The 25,595-nt window shown below is 41.3% G+C and overlaps 1 protein-coding gene across 2 annotated transcripts in view; it reads left to right on the top strand.

Annotated features, from left to right (window-relative positions):
- The window catches only part of AFF1 (ALF transcription elongation factor 1), a 194,984-nt gene that overhangs the window by 85,663 nt on the left and 83,726 nt on the right, over positions 1–25,595 (top strand). For both annotated transcript variants that reach the window (XM_080643431.1, XM_080643432.1), the window contains 2 exons: positions 18,371–18,491; positions 18,883–19,809. In XM_080643431.1, coding sequence (XP_080499557.1) covers positions 18,371–18,491; positions 18,883–19,809 — 1,048 coding nt within the window. The remainder of the gene's footprint in view (positions 1–18,370; positions 18,492–18,882; positions 19,810–25,595) is intronic.

Here is a 25,595-nt window from a genome sequence, read left to right as displayed (position 1 = left end):
TTTTTTAAAATTGTAAGATAACTGGGGGGAAGGGGAGGCCGGGGGAAGGTCAATGGGGAAGGGAAAAAAAAAAAAGGAGACATATGTACTACTATTTGTAATACTTCAAACAATTAAAAAAAATAAAATTAAAAAAAAATAAAATAAAATAAAATTGGGTTATTTAAAAAAAAACAACAAAAAACAAAGTTTCCCCGTGTTCTTTGTGATAACTCTTCCTATATCCTGCTCCTTCCTGGCCCCAGGCAACACTAACCTGCTTTTTGTCACTATATACTATTTTAACTTCTGTGTCTTTTCAATGTTTTCATGAGTGTTTTGTAAAAATTACTGTTGAACCTATTACTTTACTTCTTATACATAAGATGCATAAATAAATGAAGGTTTTATATAAATGAAAAAAAAATAAAATAAAATTGTAAGATAAATTGTATGTGCTTGGTAATATCTCATTTTGTAGAGATCATTTAGGTAATTTCTTGAGGTCTCAGGCAAAAACCTTTGAATTAAAGTACATTTTTGTTTACCCAGGTTGTCTCTTGCTAATAATTCTCTTGGATTGCTTTATTGAGTTTCTCGGATTTTTACCCTCCTAACATATATTAAATACTGTTTTTTAAAATGGCAGCTCTCATGACTATTACAAAGTAAGATTTCTTCTTTCTGTGACCAGGGATATGGTGACTGCTTTCTTTAAAACAACCAAAGCCTTCTTTTTAAAGTGATTAGAAAACGCGAGTCTGACTCCAAAATAATTAATGATAAATTTTTTATTTTTGGAATTAGCCCTTCCTCCAGTGAAGACACTTTGTGGGGTGTAGAGACCCCTCTCTGTTCTTTAAGACCTCATTTTTTCCGGGGGTAGGGAGGGGAGAGGAGGTGTGTAACAGTAATTGCATGTGACAGAATATAACTAAGCCACCCCTGCTACTTTAAGAGTGCTTGTATTAATAATTAGAGGAATGCTAAGAGAATTGGGTTGCTTTTTTCCAGGGTTATGCTGTGAAATCATGAGTAGGGAGGCAGGGTCTCTCCTGAAGGAGGTGGACTTCGATGATGTCGCTTGTCCTGCATGGGTGGATCCAGGGCTCTCGGAGCCTTTCTCTTGGGCCAGGATGAGAGAAGTCTGGGTGATGGAATGCCATCCCAAGTAACCTGGCAGGGAGTGGATCTATAGGTAACCAGGGGCCCCAAATGAAGTGAGTAAATTTTAACCCCTCAGGCAAATTATCCTGTTGCATGTTACCTGTTTATTTCTATTCTGTGATCCTGCAGCTTTTGGTAAAGTCTAATGTAAATGTTCCAGCCCTTTCTCAGCCATTGCATTTTTAGGGCATATTGAGTCTGATTAGGCCAGACTTGTAAGGGAAGCAGCATCCCCTGAGGGCAGAGAGGGGGTAGCAACCTTAATTAGTGCAGAATCTCCTAGGAGGTCTTAAATTCTAAGGAATAGACATAAATATGTCTCAGAGGTTCACTCCTCCATGTGAAGATCTCAGTTTAATGTGATCAGTGCTGTCAGCCTGTTTCCTTGCACTGTCAACCTGACAGGTGTCCTTTATTTCAATAAAGGTATCAAATATAGTGGTGCAGTCTCTCACCAGACTTCCAAAGAACCGGGACATTTGAAGAACAGCAAGTTCTGACCTTTAATAGCAGCCACAGGCTTAATTCTTCATATTTTCCGAAAACCACACCCGCCTCCTGGAGTGGATAGCTCAGGGAAGTTGGATGGACTCGCTGTGCCTTGGGAGTGTTTAATCCCGGAGCTTCTCCTAATGTTTTCTCGGCTCTGCCATCTCCCTCATGTCCTGTTCTTTTCCATTTATTTCATGCTAAAATTATAAAGATCTGTGGTGTGAAGCCATGATTCCATTGAAGTGTAGCTGGAGCCAGGGACTGGAATGATTTTTATGCCTCACACATCTCCCCAACTTCTACCAACACACTCTTCTTTATTTTATTTAAAAAATTTTTTTTCTAATCCTCACCTGAGGAGGACATGCTTAGAGAGAGAAAGGGGGGGGGGGGGGAGAAACATCAATGTGAGAGAGAACCATTGATTGGTTGCCTTCCATACCTGCCTCTCTACCGGAATTGGACTTGCAACCCAGCTATGTGCCCTGACTGGGAATGGCAACCTTTTGGCGCACAGGATGACACTCAACTACCTGAGCCACTCTGGCCAGGCCCAACACACTCTTTCCACAGCCCCTTTGAGGCTGTTGACCTTTAGGCCAGACATTGTATTAGAGATGGGAAAGTTAAGTCTCCTACAGTTATTAGATAACATCCATATGGAGAGTGGCACTAGAACCTGAAGGCTGCCAGCTTGGCACACTAGTCATCACTAGCCATGCATTATGCCAACTTTTGGAATAAGAGAGTAAGGCATTAAAATTAGATAGAGATGAGAATGGAGATTTTTCAACTCCCCACCTGTAAGGACAGCTGTTAAGAAATTTGGTGTTACTGAAACACTGATATATTCCAGCAGAAATTATATCAGAAATAGTCTGCACTGCACTCCTTTAAAATGAAGCACTTCAAAGTGAACTTTAAAATTCACCTTCTATTTCTCTTTCTTAATAATATAAGGCCTAGTCCAGGCTTGACAGACCTTTTCTGGAAAGGGCCAGATGGTAAATATTTTAGGCTTCACCGCTCATGAGTCTTTGTTGCAACTACTCAACTTTGCAACTATTCAGCTCCTCAGATCTAAGACCAAAGCAGCCGTAGACAGCATGTAAACGAATGGGAAGGGCTGTGTGCCAATACATTTTTATTTACAAAAAACAGTTGGGCCAGATTTGGCTCATGGGTCGTAGTTTGTCACCCCCTGGTCTAGTCCATTTTTAGGTCAAAATTTAAGTATTGATCAATATTCATTCAAACAGGAATGTTTAAAAATACGCCGCGCCCCCCCCCCCCGCCCTCCCCCCTTCTTGTCACTGGTAGCCTCACCCTCCATTAACTAATTTTACTTACATGTCTGAAATTTCTGGACCAAGCAGGTCAGGAAATTAAGAAAGTTTGGAGTGGGGGTGTTCAACTAAATGTTCTTTTTAAATTTATTGCTGAACTTTTTTTAATCGTGGAATTTTGAATGCTGCTTCAGCAAACGGACTGACACATGGAGGTCTTGAAATAGTGTAAAATCGTTTGAATTAGAATGTCAGGCCAGACATTGCACAGTGAGAATCCGTGATGAGTGGGCTGGTGCTCTGTGGGCAGCCAGGCTGTGCTCTTTAGGGCAGTGAGGAGGAAAGAAGGCTTGGGAGGAGCAATCAGTTTTGCTTTGTGATTGCCACAGTTAAGTCCATTTGCATTCTAAACTTTGACATCCCCACCGTGTTCCTTTTCTAAAATTGACAGTTTTCCACATGCAAACTAATTTGAGATCATTGTTTCAGGCTAGGAAAGTCCACAGACCATTCTCAGGTGATTGCTGCCCTAAAAGACCATAGAGGCTCCAGGCCAGCCCAGTGGAGCGGATGGCTGCAAAAGACTGTCATCCCCACACATTACCAAGGGTTCTTTGGAGAAATTTGAAGTTGGGGGGTGAGGTAAAGTGGGTGCAAGCACCCCATGGTGAGTGGTCACTCCTCTGTGACTTTAAAGCTTTGTCAGCAGGGACATGGGGCCCCTTTCTCTCTTCCAAACTTCTGCTCATCCTTCAAGCTCAGATGTCACCTCTCTTAATTAAATCATCCCAGGCTCCTCCATTTAGACTTCGTGCTTTTCTCTACTGATTTTTAGCACTTGTAACCAACCTCTACTATCACTCTTAGAAGTACCCCTCCCCCCTTTTGTTTGTTTCTCCACTAGATTGTGGGCCCTCCTTAGGTCTAGCACATACAGAGGAGGGCGTCTACTTACTGGAAACAAATAGATGTGAGGCTTAAAATCTTGAATTGGGCTATAGAAAAGTATAGATTATTCATGCCCTTAAATAACTTTAAGTGGAATAAATAATATTTACAATCAGTGGTCCTTGTTTAATATAAATTATCAGTATACTTGGTAATTTTGAATGTTTGCTATGTTTCATTACAATAGATGTATTAGCCTCTGCTTTGCAAAGAGTTAAAAATGAAAAATTGAAAGCATTATAAAGACACAATCTCTCAAAATCCCAAAGTTTATTTTTTATCTTTTTAAATTAAACTCTCAGATTCCAGTTATAAGTGTTGAAAAAGGTGGAGGAATACTTTATTAAGTTGGATAAATACCCTTTGTTTTATGCAAGCATACTGCCTGTTGGCAGTGATGGGGAAAAGATAATATATTCTTCATATAAATATTCATGGCTGGGCCAAAATCCAGCCCAAAGAATCCTGACAAGCTTTGTAAGGCTTCATAACACCGCTTAGCAGAGGTCAAAATGAAGGAAGACTTCTCCAGAAAAACAATGACTTACTGTTTAGCTTTCAGGAGATGCCAGTTATAGTGAGTGGTAGGAGGTAAGCTGGGGTTATGATGAAAATGAGAATATTTAGAAACATGTAATTGTTGCTTGTTGCCATATGAAATGCCAATATATGTTTCCAGCTTCCTTCTCCTATAACAATCTCCCTGTTCTTCCTACTTGAAACGTCTGTGGAATGAAGTGGAATAGAATAAGAATAATGAGACTGCCTCTACTTTTTATGACGTTAAGCATTCTTTCTGTGAAAACAAGTGTGATGTGCAGTTGAGGAGAGATAACTATAAGGATGTAAAGAAAATGCTGATAATTCTGTAAAAACATTATATTGAACAGTTCTTGCAGTTTGTCTGTTTTGCATAAGATGCAAATAAGATTAGATTTCTGTGTTTTTATGTCCATGTGTTTGTTAGAGCCTAAAAAATAACTTTCTCGGCGGTAAAAAGTATGTGTGTGTATAGAAGCTTGTTTCACTATGTTTAAAATATAATTGGCAGTGGTTTCTACTACTAGAGGCGGTGTGTTTTTTGGGGGAATGGAGGATCCTTGAATTTAGTTTTAGATATATGCTCCCATAATGGAATGAACTTCATTAAATGGATAGAGGAGGAGCCCTACAATTTTATTTATTTGGTTTGTTCAGTAACTGAAAAATGTGTTGATGGGTCTCTATTCATTCATTTAAAAAAAAAGTTTCCTAATGTTTTCTTCTTTAGAGAAATAAATTGCACCTTACCAGTTTCCTTGTTATCCTTTTATTCCCCACTATTCTTATCAATATACAGACATTGCTTTTCCTTTCATTTTCCAAGTGTAAGCCTTTTCCTGTTGCTTTTTGCTGTTGCAAGTCTAAATGCTGAGCATTTGTTCTGGCTGAAGCTATGCTTGGTGCATTGGCCCAGTTTCAAACGGTTCTTCTTATCGTATGTGGTGCAATTGGTTCTCTGGAATGTGTGTTAGAAGTTCAGTCAGTGGGAGGGACCCTTCCTTTTGGAACAGTAAATACTGTACAGGTTTCCAAGCTGTTCTATAGAATATACTTTATTCAGTTTGGTGTATGCTGGGCATTATCTGGTGCTTAAGCTGTTAAGTGACAAAATCCACTTAGTATATTTGATTTATTATGACTATAGAATTAGTCTCTTCTTTAAAACAAACAACCCCTTTTTAAAGAGAGAGAGAAACATTGATTTGTTGTTCCACTTATTTATGCATTCATTGGTTGCTTCTTGTATGTGCCCTGGTCCAGGGATTGAACCTGCAACCTTGGGGTATCTGGATGACGCACTTACCAACTGAGCTACCTGGCCAGGGCCTTGAATAATTTCTTGAAAAAATAATTGCCTCCCCCTTCCCCCTCTTCTTTTAATCTCTTTAGGAACATTGCAGCAGTCTCATGAGACACTAGATGAATTTGGAAATGATTTTTCTCTTGCTTTATGTATGGCAGTTAAATTTGATGTCTTAATCAGTTATTTATAGGATGTTCATAACTGCCTAGTTTTTTTTTTAAAAAAAAATACTGCCTTTTGAAAATGCTTCTGTTAACTTCAAATTTCATGATTAAAATAAAAAGAAACCACTACTAGAGTCTCTGCCTCTGTATGCAGAATTCCATCCATTTGACCAATCTCCTATTAGCCTAATGGGTTAGTATTTCTCAGATAGTGAGGAACAAGACAGAAAAGGTGGCCGACCTTCTGCAGGTTGTAAATTCTTCCTAGAGGTGAGTGTGGGGAAGCCAGTTTAAACAGATAAATGAATAGCCAAGATAATTTTAGATAGTGATAAAGAGAGATAAAGCAGGGTAAGTGTTAGACAGCTCCTATTGGTGGGGCAAAGTGGCCAGTTAGCTCTGGGACTTCCCTGAGGAGTTGATTTTTCTAACCTGAGATATTAGTGATAACATCCTGTAAGGGTGGAGCATCCAGACTGGGATCAGCAGCACCCAGCTTGCGCAGCTCCAACTATTCCATGCATGCAAAGGCCAGTGTGGCTAGTATTTGAGGGAGGGCAGCGGGAGGGGAATATATTGGGGAGGTAGCAATTAAGAAGAGGTGTGCTGGGGATGGGGCCTTATAGGCCGGGCTTCTGAGTTTGAATTTTAAAGGCTAAGGGAAGCCTCTCGAGGGCTTTCAGCAGTGGAAGGAACCATATAATCTGAGGTGCATTTTATTTTTATTTTTTTAATATATATATTTTTTATTGATTTCAGAGAGGAAAGGAGAGGGAGAGAGAGATAGAAACATCAATGATGAAAGAGAATCATTGATCGGCTGCCTCCTGCACACCCTGCACTGGGGATCGAGCCCGCAACCCGGACATGTGCCCTTGACTGGAATCGAACCCGGGACCCTTGAGTCTGCAGGTCGATGCCCTATCCACTGAGCCAAACCAGCTAGGGCCTGAGGTGCATTTTAAAATTACCACTCTAGGTCTTGTAGTTTCTTTGTTTTCCCCCACGATGCATTTCTAGCAGCATGTAGAAATATTTCATTGTGGGATTTTTGTTATTGAAGTTTTTAATTTTTTGTTTCAATATCTTTTTATTGATTTCAGAGATAGGAAGGGAGAGAGGGATAGAAACATCAATGATGAGAGAGAATCATTGATCGGCTGCCTCTTGCATGCCCCCACTGGGGATCGAGCCTAAAACCCGGGCATGTGCCCTGATCAGGAATCGAACCGTGACCTCCTGGTTCATGGTTTGATGCTCAACCTGAGCCTCGCTAGGCTGAGCTGTTTTAATCCTAGAGACGGTTTATTAATATTGTTCTGAATCTTATTGATTTAAAATTAAATGTGTATTTGCTATAAATGTTGCCCCACATTCTTTTCTTTTTGGTATACTTGGGCTTTTATGACTAATAAGTATGGCAAACTGAAGAGTAAAACCTGTAGCATTAGCTGATGGACATGCATTGTTATTAGTAAGGTAGCTTTCGTGGCTGACCTATGAGAGAGTGATGTCAGCTTCCTTCTGGGTTTGAGTCATTTGATGAGTACAACAGGCTGGTAAAATCAGCTTTAGGTATCAGACAATGAGTCATATTTTATCATCAAATAATAAGACCTGCAGGGTTCAGGAGAATTCTGGGTTGTTTGAAATTGAGTAATGTTTGAATATACAGTTGGCTCTTGAACAGTATGGAGATTAGAGGCACCGACCTCCTGAGCAGTTGAAAATCACATGTGACTCTTGACTTCCCTAAAGCCTCGGATGGTGGCTCTCCAGCCACCCAGGGCCGGCCGAGGCTCAGGTAACCAGGGCCGGCTGAGGCTTGCACTGCCGGCAGTGGCAGCAGCAGAGGTGTGATAGGGGCGTCGCCTTCCCCTGATCACCGGGTTGCCTCCTGCCTCTAAGGGCTCCCGGAATGTGAGAGGGGGCAGGCCGGGGGTGAGGGCCCCCTCCTCCAGTGCATGAGTTTTCATGCACTGGGCCTCTAGTCTGCATATAAGTGGACTTACATAGTACCAACCTGTGTTGTTGAAGGGTCAACTGTAATAATTTCAGTCAAAAATGTATAGTATTAAGCATCACTTTTTGCTAAGCAGGAATAGTCCTTGCCTTTAAGTAGCTCACTGACCAATAAGGAAAATTGTCCATCTCATATTTGTAAATGTACACATGGACAGATCTGTAAGAACAGATGTATCCCAGAGAAATTGTTCACAGCAGAAGATGGGAAGTGAGAGTGGAGGTTGAGGCTAGAGGCAGTGGTATTTTGGGAAATTTTGAAAGTCAAGCTAGGAATTCATTAGGGAACTGGCAGAGAGAAGGGCTGTATTTTCCCCCAGCTTCCCAGGTCCTTGTGCTCAAAGTGTCGAGAGATATGGCAATGAGTGGACCCTCCAGGAGGGTTAGGTAAGTGGAAGCCAGGTGGTAAAGGCCATTGCTTGGTATACCTACCCATCAGCTTGAATCCTGTAGGCAGCAGGGAGCTCAGAAAAGTTGTAAATAGGTGAATAACAAGATTAGATTTGTGATTTTTAGAAAGTTCAGAGAGACAGTGGTGTGGAGCTGGAGAGCCCAGGATAAGGAGCCTGTTGGGGCCATGCTCCAGGTGAGAAGTGTACACACAATCCTGTTTGAATTTTGGATGCTTAATCAATTTAATGCCACAATTATTTTTAAAAGTTGAGTACGAATAAAATAAGGCAAGCTTAAAAAAAAAACAAAACAAAACAAAAAAAACTTGCCCTAGCTGGTTTTGCTCAGTGGATAGAGCACCGGCCTTCGGACCAAAGGGTCCCAGGTTTGATTTCGGTCAAGGGCACGTACTTTAGTTGCAGGCTCCTCCCAGACCTGGGCACTGGTCAAGCACATTCAGAAGGCAACCAGTCGATGTGTTTCTCTCACATCAATTTTTTTCCCTCTCTTTCTTCCACTCTCCCTAAAAATCAATGGAAAAATATCCTCAGGCGAGGATTAACAAAAAAATAAATAAAAATTAGAAGACAAAACTTGCAGCTTGTTTGTCTACATTATTTTTTTAATTTATCTTTATTGTTGAAAGTATTACAGATGTCCCCTGTACCCCCCTTTAATCCCCTCTATCCCTCTCCCTCCGCCCCCCCCCCCCGCACTATTGTCTGTGTCCATGGGTTATGCATATATGCATATACGTTCATTGGTTAATCTCTTCCCACCTCCCTACATTCTTTGTTAGTCTGTGACCACAGCTTTCTGTAATGATACAAATTTCACCTACCTTAGTATTTATAGATATGTGGTGTGGTCCTTCAGGGTCAGGCCAGCAGCGTGTGCGTTAAGGATGGCCTGGTGATGTGTCCAGTGCTCTGGCTGATCCCACTACAGACCAGACTTGCAGGGCAAGAGCCAGCAGCTTCTGCCCGTGTTTCTGGTTGGTGCCAAGTGAGCAGTCCAACAGAGAAGGCGGTCAGAGGTGGCTCTGATCACCAGGGACCCTTATAACTAAAGGGGGAGACATAAATAACTAGTCAGGTGGCAGATTTATCTCTAATGAGCCTGTTGCCACTATAGGGGGTAATTTCTGTATGTCCTTTCAAGTAACTGCCAGTAAGTACTTGTCAGCATTTTAGGGAATATTTCTGAGGGACTGGATTTTCTGGAATTTGTCAGTAACATTATGTTCTCATTTCAAGTTACATTAAAAACAAATATTTTTATTAACTCGTAGCTACAGATTGTCAAAGCCTTGAGGTCAAGAGTGATTTTTTTCACTGGTGTACTTTGTGTAATTGTGTCATTTGCATGTTGGCCTTCCTCTGTCAGCACTAGGTTTTTATTCTTAAAATGTGTTAGGACAGTAAGGGACTTGATGTACTGCACATGGGAATGCATTAGCTCATTGGACTGCTTTCCCTCATCCTCCTTTGTGGCTGTGTATCCCCACCCACACATTTCCCCCCCTCCCCTTTAAGATCAATTGATGAGGAGGACAGGTTCTTATGCTTTTCCATCTAGAGGCTAAAAATGCCTCTCAACATATATTTCTATGTCCTAGTAAGAGAAACAAAATGGGTTATAGTGAGACTACTATTAAAAGACAGTAGCGGCTGGTGTTTAAACTTTGGAAGGTAGTCTCTGGTGCACTGTTTCATGCAGGTGGGTCAAAAGTTATTATTTAGTAATGACCTAATATTGAGTCCAGGGTCCAAAATCCGTTTCCAGAGGTTCCAGTGAGAGTTACTCCCAAATGATCAACATTGCATATTTCTCTACCTCTGATACTGATGATGTTATATGTATATGAGGCTTTTTGTTTGTTTTTAATTGGAACTTTTAACTACACAGATAATAAATGAAGACCTTTATTGTGAAAAGGTTAAAACAGAATGTTTAAACAAAGTACTCCCTAAAGCACCACACAACTACCGACCTCCTCCAACCCTAATCAGGTACTCCTTGATAGAGTTTTGTAAAGTGTATCCTTTCAGACCCTTGCTCCATAGTAATATGCAATCATTAGTGCCTGGCAAGTTCATTTTGAAAGGTAATTAACACATCTCTTGTTAGAATTTATGCCACATAAAGAAAGTTTGCCCAGGTAGAGTCTGTTTCAATTTAAAACTCATAGTATGCCTTTCAGGTATGTAAAATATCTTAAAGATTGATTTAAGTTTGCAAAATGAAGTCAAATGTAACTATTTCAGTATTATAATGAGGCTGAGGTCTGAGACAAGCAGAAGTGAGCAGCAAAGCAAGCTGTCACTTTGAGACGATCCCCTGGGAGCTCCTCCAGGAAAGCAGCTGTGACATGGTGGTATTTTGTCATTTGACTTGGCTGGTATTTATTTTCTAAATAAAATCAGATAGTGTGTTAGGGTTAAGTCTCTGATTTTTCCCCCCCTTTATATTGTGTGTGTTGGGTGATGGGGGAAGTAATAAGGATAAAGTCATTGGAAGATTTAGCTGAGTGATTTTTATTATGAGAAGGCCTGTTGTGAATTCTTTCCAGCGAGGGAGAAGTTCTTCATGTTTTTGAAGCAGCATTTCTCTGCCTTCAGACATGGAGCCACTTTGACTTCTTCTGTTTCAATTGTATTTATGAGTCATGCAGTCTAATGATAAAAACTAACTTTGTGCTTTGAAGTACATTGACATTTTTTCATAAAGCCCACGTGTGAAGAATGTTCTCTGGATGTTAGGTTGTGGGGGTAGAGGAACATGGACACAAAAGGCCAGAAGATGGAGTTAAAAAGTCCACAGGAGTGGCTTCCAAAATAAAAAAGTCACTTGCGCAACCAGTACAAACCCAAGCCTGCTGTCCTTTTGCGACACTTCTGTCACCACTCTCTAACCAGGGTTGCCCAACTTTTGTGAAAGCGTGTGAGTTTTATGTTTTGCTCTCTCCTTTGTATGTTCAAATCAGAATGGCCTAGTGCCTCTAAAACAATAAAAAAAAAAAGACTCATTCTTGTCCATAATTAATGTGCACTGGTGATTTTAAAATTCTCCCCTGCCAATGTCTCTTCCATGCTTCCGAAGATAAATACACAGGAGAAATCACACGCTATCCTCCAAGAGAGAATTAAATGTATGTGAGTGTACACATATATATATATACACTTACTTATTTTAGACATAAACTTTTAAATGTGAGTTCTAGAGAGACTTGGTCACATCTATCAGAGAAAGGTCTGTGTGAAGTGACCAGTCAAGGGTGATAAATGGGTAGTCAGCTGCGCACAGCCTGCCCCGTGGGCCAGAGTTGCCATGGAAGCGTTAGTGGCATTCGGCGATCCTGCATGGCTAACCTAGATTAGCAGCAGGGTCCATGGGCTCCAGCCTGAAGAAGGTGCTTCAGGTGCTTACAGCCTAAGGGTCACAAAGCCAGGATGCTGCCCACATCGCAAGCCCAATGCAGGCCTTCCTGTTACTGTCTTCTCCCTGTGCATGGGTTCTTCCTTTTTAGTGCAAGGGACAGAGAAAAGGGAGGCCCACTTCACCAATCTTTTCAGAGCTCTGATTCTTCACCTTACCACAGTGTTTTCACACATCCTCCCAGAGCATTTGAAAAGCCCCAGTAAATGATCCCTGACAGGTCGCAGCATGGGGCTGACTAAATGACTGCATTCAGGGGCTGAATGGGCAGCTCTGAATTCCTCAGGAGTTTCACCACCTCTCTGAACATGAGAGCAAGCTGGCATGTTTTAGATTTCCAGGCTCCTGTGCTGAGTTACAGAGTGGTGGCATTCTGTCTTCAAAGACATCTGTGGTGCAGTCCACCTTAGTAATGGTGTGGGCACTTGTGTTCTGCAGGGTGAGTCTCACATGCCACTGCTCTCACCAGGCACTGGAAACTGAAGTCTGTGGTGTCCCCCATCAGTCTTTCTAGTTCACTTCTTTAAAAAAATGTGGTAGAGGTGGTTTGATGCATTTTGCAGAGATCTTTTTGATGCATTAGTGTTGAACTTTGCAGATGGTAGACAGTTAGTAGTATATGATATTCTCTAAAAGTATTTTCTGTGGTCAGACTTTGCACCCTCCCTTGGGTCGCACCAGCACGTGGACTTGTTTTGTATGCAGTCTGCTGCTGCAAATCACCATGTGAACTGATGTTTTTGCTCCCCAAGTGGGGACTCCTGGGCTGACCAGAAAGCTGGCATTGAGGCCCTAGGAACATGGCCTTTGTCAGCCAGCCAGACATAATGGGAGCAGAGCCCAGTATCGGGCATATAATGGCTACTTTGGTGCAAGTTTATTTACAGCCTGTCCTTGAAAGAAACTAATGTAAAGAGCCCCTTTGCACATTAGAAATGACTTGTGAATTCAGAGGTTGTTATGGAGTCATTGACCTCATCTGTAAATTTTTAAAAAGATTCTAAAATAAGCATTGCAAGGTCCTGGCTATGTTGCTCAGTTGATTAGAGCATTGTCCTAATACGCCAAGGTTGCAGGTTCCTTTCTCGGTCAGGGCATATACAAGAATCAACCAGTGAATGCATAAATAAGTGGAAAAACAAATCCATCATTCTCTCTCCCTCCCTCTTTCCCTCCTTTCCTCTCTTCCTCCTGCCCTCCCTCCTTCCTCTCTCTTTCTCTAAAATCGATAAATGAAAAAAATTAAGGATTGTAGCATAGTTTTTATAAGTTGATAAGCAACTTCATGTTGTTGGCCATCCCTCTTATTGAGGTCCTTAGGCAAAGACAGACCTGTGTAGATACATTTAACCAAACATATCTTTTATGCTCTGAGATTGCTCCACTGGCAAGGATACTACCTGGATTGTGGCTGTGTGCCTCTTTGAGACTAAGGATCATAAGGAATTACGAGTGATTGTGAGTTACCACACTTTAGCACGCCTTTGTCGTTGCTTTATTTTGCGCAGCCTGAAAGCTCTTTGCAGACCAAGGTTGAGAAAATAAGCTTTGGTGCCAGGCAAACCTGCCTTTGAATTTTCAGATTTACCATCTATTTCCAGATTAATCTGAGCTTTTTTTTTTTTTTTTTCCATCTGGGAAATGGAGTTAATAATCCCCCTTTCACAGAGTCCTAGAAATTAAATAGGACACATTTGATGTGCCTAAATCAGGGCCAGCTGAATAACAGATGCTAAGTGGTGGCAGTCTTGGCCAGGCAGCTGCTGTTATCATTGCTATGGTGTTTTGGTAAGCCTAAAGTGAAACATACAGCCCAGAAAGAGGGTATTCTCGTGTAGTCCTCAGAATCTCCTAGAAACTTGTTCAACATCAGATCCACTGACTCAGAAACTTTGGGGGTTGGTCTCTGCAATCCATGTTTTAACAAGCCCCCTGGTTGATTCTGATGTGCACTAAAGGTTGATAACCTCTTATCTAATGCAGTGAGTGCTCTGTGGGACTTGTAACTCACTATGTTCCATGTGGGACATTGAGAGAGAGGGTCTGACAAGGCTGATATTGGTGAGGTTATCCTGTGAGAGCAAGAATGCATTTTTTCCTTCACACCAGGAAAAAAAAAAAAGCCTTTAATTAAATGAAGCAATAGACAACTTGTAATTATTCAATGGTAATTACAGAGTCTGTGAATCGTGTAGGACATTTACTGCTTCCTAAAATCCCCCATTTAAAAATTTTCCATCCACCTTCTCCCTGCTTGCACCTTGTTTTAAAAACAATGATGTGTATGTAGAGGTTGAACAATGGTTTACTCATGCTGTGAATTGTGGTCATGATTTTTAAAATTTATGTTTCCCCTGATTTCAAAATGGAACTAAAAAAGGAAAATACTCATGAATGTATTTGCCTACTCATTTTACCAAACCATTTCTTAAACCATTGCAAACTTGGAAATAAGTAAAAGCCCAATAAATCCGAAAACTACCTAGGACAACTGGCAAAACCCTGTTAGAAGGAGAAGTTAGGCAACCCAGAAGAAAGAGTGCTCACAGCCTACCTTATATAGTCCTGGGATCTGTGGATGGCACTTCCTGTTCTGCCTTCCTCTGCCTGCCCAGGAGGAGCCTTGGTGAGTGAGGCCAACAGGGAGTTGCCCATCAGTGTGGGTGAGAGTGAGTTTCTCTCAAGGTCTAGGCTTCAGAAAACTCATCCTACCAGTGACGCTCATTTATCTTTACTCACCTGACTATTTTTGGGTTTTTCAGTTGAAGGGGAATGGTGAATAAAGAAAAAAAAAATAGGTTCAATGTCTGTTTTAAAATTGGCATAGTATTTATTACGTCTACTAATAAAATCCTGGTGTGGGTTAAACATTTTGTTTTATGTTTTTATTGATTTCAGAGAGGAAGGGAGAGGGAGAGAGAGAGAGACAGAAACATCAATGATGAGAGAGAATCGTTGATCAGCTGTCTCCTGCACGCCCTCAACTGGGGATGGAGCCCACCACCCGGCATGTGCCCTTGACCGGAATCAAACCCGGGACCCTTGAATCCACAGGCCAAAGCTCTATCCAGTGAGCCAAACCACCTAGGGCTAAATGCTTTTTTAAACAAATTGAAGTAAAACCTTAATTAACCAGAATCCTTAATTTAACAGGACTTCCTCCCTGTGGGAGGCACGGTTTTTGAATCACATAGCAAGAAAGGCAGTGTTAGAAATTTTGTAAAATTGGGGTTTTCTCATTATTTCTGTAGCAGTTTTTATTATTTTAGAATGGAAATGTAGAAGTGTGTTAGGAACTGATGCTGATTGATTTAGAAATAGTTTAGTAATTTTAAATCAGTGTAGCTTTTCTTAAAAGATGTGTGTGGACGTGGCAGGAAAATTGAGGAACCCGAGCAACCTGATGGTTGAGGTACTTGCTTTTCAGTCTGGAACTGAGAATTTTGCCATTTGGGGTTCCCTTTTCTGAGACAAAAGTAGCAGTTACTCAGACGTGGGAAAAACTATGTTATAAAGCAGAACCAAACTGTGTAAACACTCACAAGTGAATAAAGCTTCAGGGACTACACTGTTGTAACCAGCATAGTCTGGAAAGAGGGGCAAAGCAGATGCCTTGGGATCTGGTCCACTACAGGTAGCTTTGGGGAAGAAGCTTGGAGTTCAGGTTGCTCAGAGACAGTTTCATGCCCCGCCCTGCCCTGCAAACAAATAGGCTGAAAAGCAAGTTTGAAGGAAAAGAAGTTATTTCCTGATCAGCCCTCTTACTTGGCTGCCATGGTTGTGTGTTAATGTTACATAATTTTCGAGGCAACAAGAGTAATTACCAAAATCATAAAATAATTGTAAGGAATTCTTGAATGGTCATCATGCCCATTGTGCTATTATCCCCCAGAAGCAAGTCTGTGTGATGCACGAGAGATTTCTGACTATTAAAGACTACTCGCTGTAGCCAGTTTCTGGTTGAATTTCTCCTGAGCCTTTTCACTATGTTGTTCACTTCATAGTTTTAAGAGTTTTCTTAAAATCTTATATTGAGCTATCCATCATCTACCAGGGGTGGGCAAAATTTTTGACTCTAGGGCCACAATGGGTTCTTAAACTGGACCGGAGGGCCGGAACAAAAGCATGGATGGAGTGTTTGTGTGAACTAATATAAATTCAAAGTAAAGGAGCAGAGGGGAGAGCAAGAGAACCGGATAGAACAGCCGGATCCGGCCCGCGGGCCGTAGTTTGCCCACGGCTGATCTAGGCAAAGTTTTTTGTGTTTTTTTTTTTTTTTTCCTAATTGATTTTAGAAAGGAGGGGAGAAAGAAACATCAGTGTGAGAGAAACATCGATTTGTTGCCTTCCATATGCACTCCGACAAGGGATTGAACCCTCCTCCAACGGGATGCCACGCCAGCCGACTGAGCCATACTGTTCAGGGCTAGGCAAAGTTTTTGATACGATTGTCTAAGCAGATAATTATTTACCACATACCAGTGAATTCAACTAGGTAGCTTAGCCTCTCCCTACCTTCAGATTGTCTTCCAGAGTGAATTTTGTCTTGTTTTGTTAATCCTCACCCAATGATATTTTTCCCATTGATTTTTAGAGAAAATGGGAGGGAGGGAGGGAGGGAGGGAGGGAGGGAGGCAGGCAGGGGAGGAGAAAGAGAAATATTGATGTGAGAGAGACACATAGATTGGTTGCCTTCCATATACACCCCGACAGGGGCAGAGTTCAAACCAGCAACCCAGATACATGCCCTAGACAGGGAATCAAACCTGAGATCCTTCCATGTGAGGGCTGATGCTCTATCCACTGGGAAACACTGGCCAGGGCCAGGGTGAATATTTAAAAAAAATACTCAGTGGATTTGAGGAAGCCTTTAGAGTAGGTGACATTGGAATCACTTGCAGAGATTTTTTTGGTAGCTGAAAATTGGGAATGTGGGTGCACAGTTGAGAGAGGCAGAGGAAATGTTTGTAATTAGAAGTTCAGGATGTTACTGAGGAGCCAGGGCATAGATTGGTGTGACTGGAATATAGAGGTGGTTTGCAGGAGAATCATACTTCCTAGCTAAGCTGGTCCTGGAAGAATTGGTGATCGTTCAGTAAAAGGGGGTTTTGTGATAGAGATTAGAGCAAGAGGCTCATCTTTATAGGGTATGTTTGGGGAATACTGCCAAGTGGGGTGCATGTGGCAGACCTGCTACAAGAGAGTGGGATAATTTCTAGAGTAGATCTGTACTAGACTGTGGGGGAATTTTCTTGCCAAAGTAAGGATTTAGAGTTTATTCTGCCCTGGCCGGGTAGCTCACTTGGTTGGAGCATCATCCTGATACACCAAGATTGCACATACAAGAATCAATCAATGAATGCATAAAAAAGTGGAATAACAAATTGATGTTTTTCTCTCTTCCCCCCTCCCTTTCTCTCTCTAAAATCAATCAATAAAAAATAATAGTTTATTCTGCAGTAGTAAAGAGCCATCAAATGCTTATTGTTTTTAAATATGATAGTGACATGAGAACCAGGGCCATCTTTAGGATTTCTTTCCAGGAGACAAGGCTAAATTAGAGGGACAGGATGTGAAGGACGCAGGAAGACCAGTAAGTAGGCTCTTTCTTGTCAGAGGAAATAAGAGAAGTTATGAGAGAGCAGAGAGACCAGGATATAGGGTCAGGGAGTATGTCTGACATCATGGCTAGAATTTCTAACGGTACATAATATTGACGAGACAACTGAATATTTTCCTACTTATTTATTCAAGTAAGTTGGGGGAAAGATTCAGTAGATACCTAGAAGCAAAGTTCTTATTTTCCTTGTTCTCATATCTCACATGTGTGGGTTGGCGGGAGTAGCTTGTGTTGCTGACATGGGGCAGGCCCACTTTTAGTTTGGGTGTTAGCTAAAACTACAATTTTTGGTTTCCATCTTTGTGTTTTGCTTATTAGAGAATGCTTTTTAACCTTTTGGGTGCCAGGGCTCATGATTCAGGGTCCATTTTTATGTGGTTTAAGTAGGGCAATTGGATGATAAGACTTCTCAGTAGGTAGAGTTTACATCTAAAATTGCATTTTTCCATCCTTGGCATTTGAAATGAGAAATAAAAATGATCTCGAGTTTACATGCCAGAACATTCAGTAGAATAGGCTGAGTATAAAGTAAATGCTGTTTTGGGTGCCTGGTAATCTTTTAATTACAAAATGAGCCTTTTGATTTTAATCTTCCAAAATGTGCAGTACTGATCCAGGAAAACAGCTTTTTTAATGTTCACATCCTGCTAATTCTTTCAGATGAAAAGCTTCCACCTCTACTCCATAGTTTGCAAGCTGAAAGTAAAAATATCATTAATCTTGTCCCAGCTCCACCACTGCCTATAAAAGACTCGGGTTTGGAGTCAGTCCTGAGCCACGAAGGCAGTCGCCCAGAGTGAATGCTTAGGTTTCTGGAGCCAGAACTGAGGCTGGAGGGCCACAGCCCGTTAACTGAGCCTTAGTCCAGGAGTGACTTATGCTTTCTTTGCATCATCTTCCCTGTCATCGCTTCTTCTTGACTTAGCTTGCCTCCCTCAAACATGTACGTATGCATAGCACAACGCGGATACTGGTAAATTTTACTGTTTTTGTTCTTTTGTGATATCTGAAACAGCTTGTACAATGAAGACAGAAACCTGCTTCGAATTAGAGAGAAGGAAAGACGCAACCAGGAAGCTCACCAAGAGAAAGAGGCATTTTCTGAAAAGATTCCCCTTTTTGGAGAGCCCTACAAGGTATTTATTGTATGCTAGAAAGTCTAATTTATCATCATATTTAACTCTGTGATGAGAGGGAAATTGAACCATGGCCATGACTGTGAAAATAAGACAATTTATCCTAGGGATTATTTCTGAAAACAAATATGAAATTCCCTGAACTTTGTTAATCAAAATTGCCCAAGTTTGTGGTTTTCTTTTGTAATGTTAGTCTTCCGTATGTAGTAATATTTGTCCATGACAGGCTTCTCAACAAGGAGTTAGTTTGCATTGCACGTTAAATTCTATGTTGCACATTAAATGGAGGCATTTCTTTTTTAATGGCATTATGTAACATGGCTTATTAAATGTTGGGTTTTCTTAGATTTCCCCCCGCTAGTATCTAACTTTGCTGTTTTCTTTTTTTCAGACAGAAAAAGGAGATGAGCTATCTAGTCGAATACAGAACATGTTGGGAAACTATGAAGAAGTAAAGGAGTTACTCAGTACCAAGTCTCTCACTCATCACTTGGATGCTTCTGAAAATAGGCCGGGAAAGCAGAGGTACCCTTTGTTTCCTGAGAAGGGGAGCGGCGTTCCACCGCACTCCTTCCACACCCGTGTCCATAACCAGCCTGGTAGCACTCCTGCCTCTGGACCACTTCCTGTTGGTAACATGAGCCACAATCAAAAGGTGGCACAGCCAAGAATGGAACCAATGCCAAGTCTTCATGTGAAAAGCTATGGCGCCCCGGACAGCCAGCACCTGGCCCAAGATCGCCTTGGTCAGGAGGGGTACAGCTCTAGCCATCGAAGAAACGGTGACCGCAGAGCCGAAGGAGACCACTGTGCTTCGACGGCAGACTCAGCTCCAGAGAGGGAGCTTTCTCCCCTCCTCTCCTCTTTACCTTCTCCATTACCCCCTTTGTCACCTCTACATTCCAACCAGCAAACTCTTCCCAGGACGCAAGGAAGCAGCAAGGTTCACAGCAGTAACAATAACAACAATAAAGGCTGCTGCCATGCCAAATCTCCCAAGGACCTGGCAGTGAAGATCCGGGACAAAGAGACCCCTAAGGACAGTTTAATGGCAGTCTCCAGCCTTGGAGTGGCCCCTCCCCAGCCACCTTCTCAGTCTTTCCCCCCACCTCCCCTCCCCTCAAAGAGCGTTGCAATGCAACAGAAGCCCACGGCTTATGTCCGGCCCATGGACGGTCAAGATCAGGCTCCTAGTGAGTCTCCCGAACTGAAACCACTGCCGGAGGATTACCGGCAACAGACCTTTGAAAAAACCGACTTAAAAGTGCCTGCCAAAGCTAAGCTCACCAAGCTGAAAATGCCTTCTCAGTCAGTTGAGGTGAGTGGAATTTTATATCTGGGCCACTGTCCCTGTGAAGAGAGGTTTTAGATGGAAGTTCTGGAGAGTTGGGGGCAGGGTGTCAGTAGCTTTTGAATAAGGAAATTCCTTTTTGCCCTTAGGATATTGTTGACCTACCAGAAATTCAGGTCTAAGATGGAATACTGATTGGCAGATACTGAAATGTGATTTGCAGAGAGATTTAAAAAAATCGTTTTATTGAGCCACAATTTACATGCAATAAAATACAGAGATCGTGAGAGTGCGGTTCGCTGTGTTTTGAGAAGTGTGTACACCTGTATAACCCAATAATGTAGAGGACATTTCTAATATGAGAAAATTTCATAGAATGATTTGGGCTGTGTTGCTTTTGTTTTTTGTTTATTTGTTTCAGGGAACACTGGCTTCTTTAGCACTGTAAAGAAAATAATTTTTTTTTGTTTCCTCAGCCCCAGTTAGTTTTCCTTGAGGTCAAAACCATTAAAAAAGGCAAAAACAAGGCCAAAATGTTGAAAGCAAAGCATTACTTTTTAAAGGTTTGTTCCTTGTAAATTGTTAAGAAACTTTGAAACTAAAGTTCTGTTCTAATATATTATATTTACTACCTGAGAAAGAAGAGGGGGATGTGTGGTGATATTAGAGTGAGTTGCAAATATAAATAGAATGTTTTTCAACTATGGCTTTTTCAAGTAACCAAAATACTGTACCTTTTTAAACAAAGAAAAATTCCCCTTTCTGGCCTCCCACCCCCCCAAATGGCAGCATTGTGTTTGAATGAAGTGAGTCAGAGAACACATCCTATCACTGAAATTCTAAATTAGTGCTAGTGACTCCAAAATCCAAATCAAGAGAGTAAAATAAGTGTTTGAAGTGAATTTTTTAAAGTTTATCTGTTAAAGCCTGTGGTTTTGTTACATCTATTGGATAAACATTTTAATGTGCATACCCATTGCTCAAAGAGTGTGCACCTAGATGGCAGTCTTACATAGTGCTGGAAGGTAAAATTCCTCAAGGTTAAAAAACAGATTCCAGGATCCTTAGCTGGAAAGATAACCCTTATCTTTAAGGAGAAAAAGCTGTTCCTGGGTTTAGAATAGGTTAGGGTTCTGTCTGCAGTTTGCTCTTGAGCTCTAGTGTCTCCAGACGTCTTCAGAATGGGACTTGTTTGGTGGCTGAGGGAAAATGAGAAAGGAGCGAAAAAGGAAATGGTAGAAATGACCAAGTTGGCAGAATCCTGCCTTTAACTCCAACTTACGAAGATTCACCAGAATGAGCCATTTATTGAACATTTTTGTGCTATGATGGGATTTAGGTGAAGGGAGCCAGAATGAAGGCAGGGAAAGATAAAGCGAGGTCCTCCCTCCTCAAAAGGAGGGCCAGTCAGCCTGCCTTATAATTAAGACAGTAAATAACTTAATGGGATTTGCTTTGTTTTTTATTGCATGTAAATTGTGGCTCAAATCCTATTTGTTAAATAGGATCTGTTCTATTCTCCTAGTTTAAACACACACACACACACACACACACACACACACACACAAGGGGACAATTTAACATTAATTCTTACAAGAAAAATCTAGGTAAGTAAAAATTGCTTTAAAACAATTTTAAGATAAGATAGCAAATATTTGCATTGTCCACCAAATGCCCAACCAAAAGGCTTAAGTGCAGGGTAGGATGCCAAAAAAGTACTGGTCTCTGTCCAGGAGATAGTTAGAGTACAATTGTGTACAGACTATCTGCTACTAGGTACTGGAGCACGTTTCAAATGTCAGCCTCAAGACAGCAACTCCTGTAAATTCAGCAGTAGGCCTCTGAAGGAAGGAGGATACTAGTTTACGTCTTGCTTTCTTGGTTAAAAAAAAAAAAAAAAAAGCTGAGTTGAGATTTCTCCAAGGTCTTATTTCATACATAATTTCAAATATGGACTATGTTAGATGGCTCTTGCATATTTTCTGAGTGGAAATTTGAAATGAACAAAATCCTCCATAAGTTTGGTGATTGGAAAATGGGGTTTTCTTTGCACAAGTGCACGTGCTATCAACAATTGGGTAGAGATAAACTTTCCATCTTTGGCCTGTGTTTGCAGTCAGCATCCATTTTAATTCTGCGGCACTCTCTGGTTTCTGCTCAGGGTTCTCTTGTCAGTGGCAGCTACTGTGCCAGCCCCCTGGGAGGCCTTAGGCAGTGCTGATTGGGGGGTGAAACTGAGGGCTCAGGCAGATGGAGGGCTCAGGATGTCCTTTGTGAGGAGAATTAGGAGCCAAGAGCTTGAATGAAAGGAAATTAAGTGTGTGATGCAGGGATATTGGTACCTTTTTTGGCTAGGTTTTGGATTTGATTTAGCTTTTTAAACTAAGATCTCACATTTCACATACTTAGCATTAATTTTCTGTTCACACACCCAGTTAAAGGTATATTTTTAAGAAAATGTAGGTTGAATTTAAAATCTCAAATTTACTATTCTGGTGACTCCAAGGAATGCATAGAGATGGGGGATTAAAAGCAGGGAGTTAAACACAAAGCAAGTGAACTCTGAATATAGAACCAGAATATTAGCAATATCCTGGACTATTTGTGGTATTGGGACCAAAGGACAGAATGAGAGGCAGAAGAGGAAGTTGGCTGTTGGCAGAGAGGGGCTGGGTAACTAAGTGGCTTTTCTTTATTTGCTTAGTTTGTCCCAAAGCAAGTCAGAGGAGGTTTTCTTTCTCCATTTTCTGAATTGGGGGGGTGGGGAGGGACGCGAAGGTTGTGGTTTGCTTCACTGCTCTCCCTTCCCCACTGCTTTCTTGATACAGTATTTTAAAAAGTGAACCAAAAAGGAAAAGTCATCTGGTCTCTTTGGTGTGCCTTCAGACGCAAGCCACATGAGTGTGGTTCCCTCCACTACTTTACACTACTTTCAGTCCTTTCACTTCATGGGAAATACTTGGTTTGTATATTTTAATTGGTTTTTCTAAAAAATGATGCTTTTCTGGGATAAGTCATTCTTACATTTAAAACTTAATCTTTCCTAAAATCCTAGAGGAAAAAAATTATCAAAAGGTCAATATTCTGACTACATAGAGGCCTGGCCTGCAGGAGTCTGCAACTCGGTTTGTTCTGGGTGTGTCAGTTTTAGTTTTATGTCAACTGGAAGATATAGAGCAGCTTAACATGACCCATCTGAGGGCAAAGCCAGTCCTGGCTGGTCTCATGCGGGTAACTCCCAGCCTTAGAGTTGCACATCAGACATTGCCCTGCCCGTGTGGAAGGTTGAGAACCCTTTGTATTTTCCTTTTCTGCCTAAAGGTAACAAAAGAAAGTCAGAGAAAACCACGGCATTCCTGTGTGAGTGTTCTGGAAGGGAGGGACTTATGAAATAAGCATTTTATTGAAAGGGAGAAATGGAATAAGCCGAGGTATGTCTATTAAAGTATATACTGGACTTAGACTATTAGAATTGTAAAGATAAACCTACAGCCCTTTCATTTTGCAAATAAGGCCCAGGAGGGTGAGGCAACTTCATTTTGCTAAACTTTATAGTTAGTAGCAGAGCCAGAGCTAGAACTCCCAGTTCTGTGATCTTTGTACTTTTACTTGTCAACTATGACTGGAAACCACTGGAGGATTTTGAGCAGGGGAGTGATGTTTTTTAAAAGATCATTCTGGTTCCTTGGTGGAAAATGACTTGGAGGGGCAAGGGTGGGCAGAAAACAGGGAGAACAGTTAGGGGTGAGCAGTGATGACAATGGCTTGGAGTTAGGATGGTGGTAGTGGACATAGTAAGAAGTGGACAAGTTCCAGATATATTTGGCAGGGAACTGATAGGGTTTTGTGATTGATTGGAGATGGGAGAGGGCCTGAGGTCTGAGAGACAGTAAGGCATCAAGTGAGACTCTCAGCTTTTTTATTTATTTATTTGAAAGGTATGGATGGTGGGATAATACTAGCTTCTGGGGATGGAGTTGACTTGGGTGGAACAGGTTTGGAATAGACCATGTATTAAGTTTTTGAGATGCTATTATATATTCAGGTCAAACTTGGCAGTTGGCAATCATAAGTAGTAGACCAGCTCAGAGAAAATGTTAAGACTGGAAATAATAAATTTGGGATGTGTTTGCATGTATGTAGTTAAGGCTTTGGGTGGAAAGAAGTGACCTGTTAGGTCTTCAGAAGCAAAAAGTGGAGATCATCTGGGAAGCTTGAGAATCTGTCCATTAGTGGAAATTACAGGCTTTCTGTTTTGTTTTTGTTTGTTTGTTTGTTTTAGGGTTTGAAGTGTACATGGCAGTGGTATAATTAGTCTTAATTATATCCCAAATAACTCACTGGAACATAGTAGAATTTACTATCAATTTGCCATGCTTATATGGTCCTACTCTGTTCTGATCTACATGAATCTGACTTTGAGTCCTAGTGGTCTCTGATTTCTACAAAGTATTGCTCTTTTCCTTGTGCCCTTTCAGGACATCATTTAGGAATGTTTTCAGTTACCAAATGCTTCCACCTGAATTCCAAGACGGAAGTGTCATCTGCAGCCGGGAATTCCTTGTTGGACCACTTTGACTCATGGCAGCTCTTAAATGGAGTCTTCTGTTTTCAGCCCAGCAGTGCGAAATAATCCACAGTGGGAAACTGTGATAGTGATTCACTTTACATTTGGTGCACACACAATCTTCCCTACTTCCATATTTAGCTCTCTTATTATCCTAAACCTTGAAAGAGGAACTGTCCTATTATGAAATGATCTAACCCTGCAGGCAGCTAACTTTTGGTCTGTCAGTGGTGTGTATCCTGCTGGTGCAACACTCAGAATACAATTTGAAACCCCCACTGTCTTCCATATACATCGTCAATTCAGCAACTTTTAACTCAGATATCTTGAGTACCTACTGTTGGCCAGGCCTAGTGCTGGGGACAGGGGTATAGTGGTGAGCAAAGCCAGGTGGTTCTGGTCCTGTTGGACCTTAACTATCTAGTTAGCAACTGACATTATTCAAATAACGGCTCTGATCAATGTGTGAGAACTTGGACAAGTGCTATAAAGGAATTTATGACAAAAGATTGATAAAGGGTACTGTGACTTAACTGAAGGAGGTCAGAGAATTCTCTGAGGAAGTTCTGTTTGAGTGAGACCTGAATATTAAGTAGAAGTAACGAAAATGAGGTATTGTCTTGACCGCCCGCACTGCTATGACAAAATACCATGTACTAGGTGTCAGTGAACAATGGAAATTTACTTCTCACAGTTCTGCAGGCCGGAAGTCCAAGATCAAGGCACCAGAATGGCCATGTCCCCTTTCTTGAGGGGACCCTCTTTCTGGTTTTTAGCTGGTGCCTTCTCATTGTGTCTTCAGATGGGAGAAGGGGTAGGGATCTCTCTGGAACTTCTTTTACACCACACTAAACCCAATCAGGATGACTTGACCCTCATGATTTAAGCATTTCTCCAAAGCTCTACCTCTGACTATTATTACTTTTGCAGTTTAGGATTTCAACATGAACGTAAACATTCATACTATAGCATGCATAGCAGGTGTGTTAGGGGTTAAGCAACATCAGTGTTGCAAGCAGAGGTAACAGTACGTGCCAGTGGCTTACTCCACGTGATGTACAGATACCTTTACAACAAGTCCTCTTGGGTTATAAGCCCAGTACTGTAGATCAAAGGGAAATTTTGCATTCATTCTGGAACTTGGCAGCACATCATAATCACCTGGGGAAACCTGTTAAAAATACAAACTGGTAAAAAATAAAAATTCCCTAGGAGACTGATTTGGCAGGTATACAGGTAGGCTCAG

Source organism: Plecotus auritus (assembly GCF_963455305.1).
Source record: "Plecotus auritus genome assembly, chromosome: 1".
In the NCBI taxonomy this organism is placed as follows: Eukaryota; Metazoa; Chordata; class Mammalia; order Chiroptera; family Vespertilionidae; genus Plecotus; species Plecotus auritus.
Note: the sequence above shows the minus strand (reverse complement) of the source record. Positions and strands in the feature narration are given on the sequence as shown.